The 3,137-nt window shown below is 54.0% G+C and overlaps 1 protein-coding gene across 1 annotated transcript in view; it reads left to right on the top strand.

The window, feature by feature from the left end:
- Nucleotides 1–1,845: 1,845 nt before the first annotated feature.
- Nucleotides 1,846–3,137, top strand: part of ADARB1 (adenosine deaminase, RNA-specific, B1) — a 97,654-nt gene continuing 96,362 nt past the window's right edge. The window contains exon 1 of the mRNA XM_012652681.1: nt 1,846–1,939. Coding sequence (XP_012508135.1) covers nt 1,891–1,939 — 49 coding nt within the window. The 5' untranslated portion in view covers nt 1,846–1,890. The remainder of the gene's footprint in view (nt 1,940–3,137) is intronic.

The following is a 3,137-nucleotide window of genomic DNA, read 5'->3' as shown; positions in this document are numbered from 1 at the left end:
GTGTGTGCCGACCACCCAGACCATGGCTCTGGTGTCGGGAGTCCACCCTTGTCCTTGCGTGGCCCCCGCACCCACCCCACACCCTGGGGAGAACCCGGCCTGGGCAGTCCCTGGCTCTTCAGATGGAGGCGCAGATGCGTGCCCCACCTCGGCAGGAAGCGCTCAGGGGCGTTTTCACTCCCAGACCCCGCGCAGGGCAGGCGGTCCTCCCTCCCCGCTCACGCAACGCAGGAATGCAGGGTCAGGCAGAAAGAGAACGGACGGGGGCACACGTGGCAGCTAGCGGAATGCACACGGGAAGAGGTCTGGGCAGATCCCGAATGGGAGACGCCTCTAGGTTCCCGTCCCCAGCACCGGCTTGAGCCATCGTGTGTGGCGCAGACCTGGAAACCGTCAAGGCGTCCTCTGTCCCAGAAGGATGAGCTTGTGTTCAAAGTGCACGCGGAGGCAACAGAAAATTATAAGAGCTGGCGACTCGGGGCTTACGCAGAGCGTGTCTGGACACACGCAAATTAAAGGCGGTAAGAATCTCCGAGCGTGGCAGAGTGCTCCTCGGGCGCCGTGCGCGATTGTGTTCAATATTGGCCTCTTCACGTGGCCCTTTGGAAGAACGAGTTAGAAAATGGATGCTGGGCGCTGCTGGCAGAGGTGCCTTGTCACACAAGATGGCGATCGCATCGCGGCAAGGGAACTTGACTAGTTCATTAATCTTCTTTTCCCCTTTTCCTTGTGAGTGCTTCTTCCACTCACACCCTCTTCATAGTCAGACTCCTCCCAGGACGGCCCAGTCTTCGGGGCGTTGGGATGCAGTTGCCCCTGGTTCCGAGGACACGGGCGAGGCTCAGGAGGCTTCTCCCCGGGGCCTGAGCTGTGTGTGTCTGGGCCAGAGGAGGCCGAGAGCTGTGGCTTCTGCTGAGCCAGCACCGAGCGCTGCATCCCGAGTGACGAGGACCAAGTGCTGCGTGACATGTGTGTATGACGCGTGTGCCGCCCACATGTACGCGCCTGTGTGCAAATGCGTGTACATGCGCCTTTGTGTGCAGCGTGTGTGGTGGGTGAGCCTGCTCGCCCCGGGCTGGTGTGTGCCGTGCTCGTGGGTCCGCCAGGCACAGCGAGAAACGCAGAGCCCGGCGTCTGCCCTGCCCCAGGCACACGCCGTTCAGCCGGGAGCACCCCTGCCCTGCAACAACAAACACGCGGCTCAGCGTCGGGCTGAGATACTCGAATTACAAGAGGAGGAGGAGGGATCTCTGGGAGGAGGCCTGGGGAGGGCGTCCTGTCCCGGGGGCTTCACTCAGGGCCCCCTCAGCCTTCACCTGCACTCGATACGCAGTTGTTTCGTCAGCCAGTGGTGGTCGGTCATCCGAGTTGTGTTGTGTTGTAGCCCGTTACTTTTTGCCATGTTATTTTCTAAACTGTGCTCTCGTATTGACGCTTTTCTTGCATTAGTTTAGGATTTCCGTTTAAACGGGACTTTGGTGTGTTCGCCGTGGGAGGTTTGTTTCCGTAGAAAGATGCGCAGGCATTGCACTGCTCTCCTCCCTGCTCGAGGCGTGTGGTCTGTGACTGCATTGAAGGGTTAACTGTCGCATGTCGCTTTCTGGGCGGTGTCCTAGGAAGTCGTTCTGGTGTTTGGGCCCCTTCGACCCAATTCTGCCTAAGTCTGCGCGCTGATGAATGAGCCCCTGGCGGAGGAGGAGCGCTGGCTCGCGTCGGCAGGGGGCCGGCCGCTGTCGCAGCTGCGGTGCACACGGGCAGCGTTCGCCGGGCTGCTGTCCCGAGCGGCTGAGGGACACGGGTGAGTCTGGGGCCGGCTGGGGCTGGCCTCGGCTCGTGGGCATGGCATCGCTTCCCACCGGGACTTCGGATGTGGGCACCTCCTTCAGCGTCATGGGGCGTCGGTATAAAAGGAGGCGCAAGAAACGCTCTGAGAGGAAAGGTAATTCACGTAGTTTTTATCCTAAAGTGTCAAGTGTTGGTCTTTCAGCGCAGCATAGGGTGTTTTCTGGGGTAGCCTGCTTTGTGAGTTAGTCTCCCTGATGCCTGCTCCCTCCGATTTCCCTCATGAAGCCCCTCTGCTTTTCTGTTGGCATTTTATAGAATTTTAGATAGGAGCACTTAAGGAAAATCTAAAATCATGTCTGTAAATATGTGTAGAAATCATTTTTGCACCAAAGTCTGAAGTATATCTTTGGAAAGGTATTTACGAAACCTTAAAAGTTTGTAGCTTTGAGCATGAGAAGGTTTTTTTCTCCCGAGGTAGATGCTTTATGATCATTTATCCTTCGCTGCACTCTCTGTTAAGGACTTTTGTACGTTAAAACTGTTCTTCATGCTGCAGACATCAAGGCTGTAGCAACCATTGTGAAAATATTTTCCTTTTAAAAGAATGGAGAGTAAATTGCTTACATTCAACACTCCACATTACTGTCAGTTTCTAATTCAACTTAATATTTTAAGACATTAAAATATAGATTTTTTTTCTTAAAACCACATTCAGAAATTGTCCATGACTGTGAAAATTGCAAACTACTGGCTTTTGGAGGTGGATTATTGCTTTAAGAGCTGTTGACAGTTTGTTTTCCTCATACAACACGAACTAATCAATAGGAAACACATCTTGCTAAGAGAACCGCCAGCGCGCAGCCACGATTTGGCGCCTCTGCCTCTCCTCCCTCTGCTGTCGCCGTGGCACCCACACCTGGCAGGGCTGGGATGCCACCTTTCACCACCGCTGGACCTCTGGGGTATTCTGCGGCAGGAGGGGTTATCTCTTCAGGAAATATAGTTAGCCACAATTTTATAGTGTGGCTTCCTAAAAAGAGGAAGAATAGATTAATTTCGAAGTCAGCAATCTTATCATAATATCAGCTTGCTAAATATAACAAAGACGATTGCACCTAACAGGACTCTGTGTCTGGGAGTCGGGGGCACCATGTGTGCCCAGCGGTGTGTGTCCAGGACAGGGACGCGGGTGTCCACTGACACGTGGCCTTGGAACAGCCAGTCTGTGTGATTCACTGGTCCCCACCTCAGGAGGGGACAGTGTTGGCCTGTTCTTGTTTTCTCAGTTAAGTTTTTAAAAGCAAGATGTTGTTAAGCAATAGAAAATAAAACGAAGGCAAGGGCAAAAACAA

Source organism: Propithecus coquereli, unplaced genomic scaffold, assembly GCF_000956105.1.
Source record: "Propithecus coquereli isolate 6110/MARCELLA unplaced genomic scaffold, Pcoq_1.0 Scaffold399, whole genome shotgun sequence".
Lineage (NCBI taxonomy): Eukaryota > Metazoa > Chordata > Mammalia > Primates > Indriidae > Propithecus > Propithecus coquereli.
Note: the sequence above shows the minus strand (reverse complement) of the source record. Positions and strands in the feature narration are given on the sequence as shown.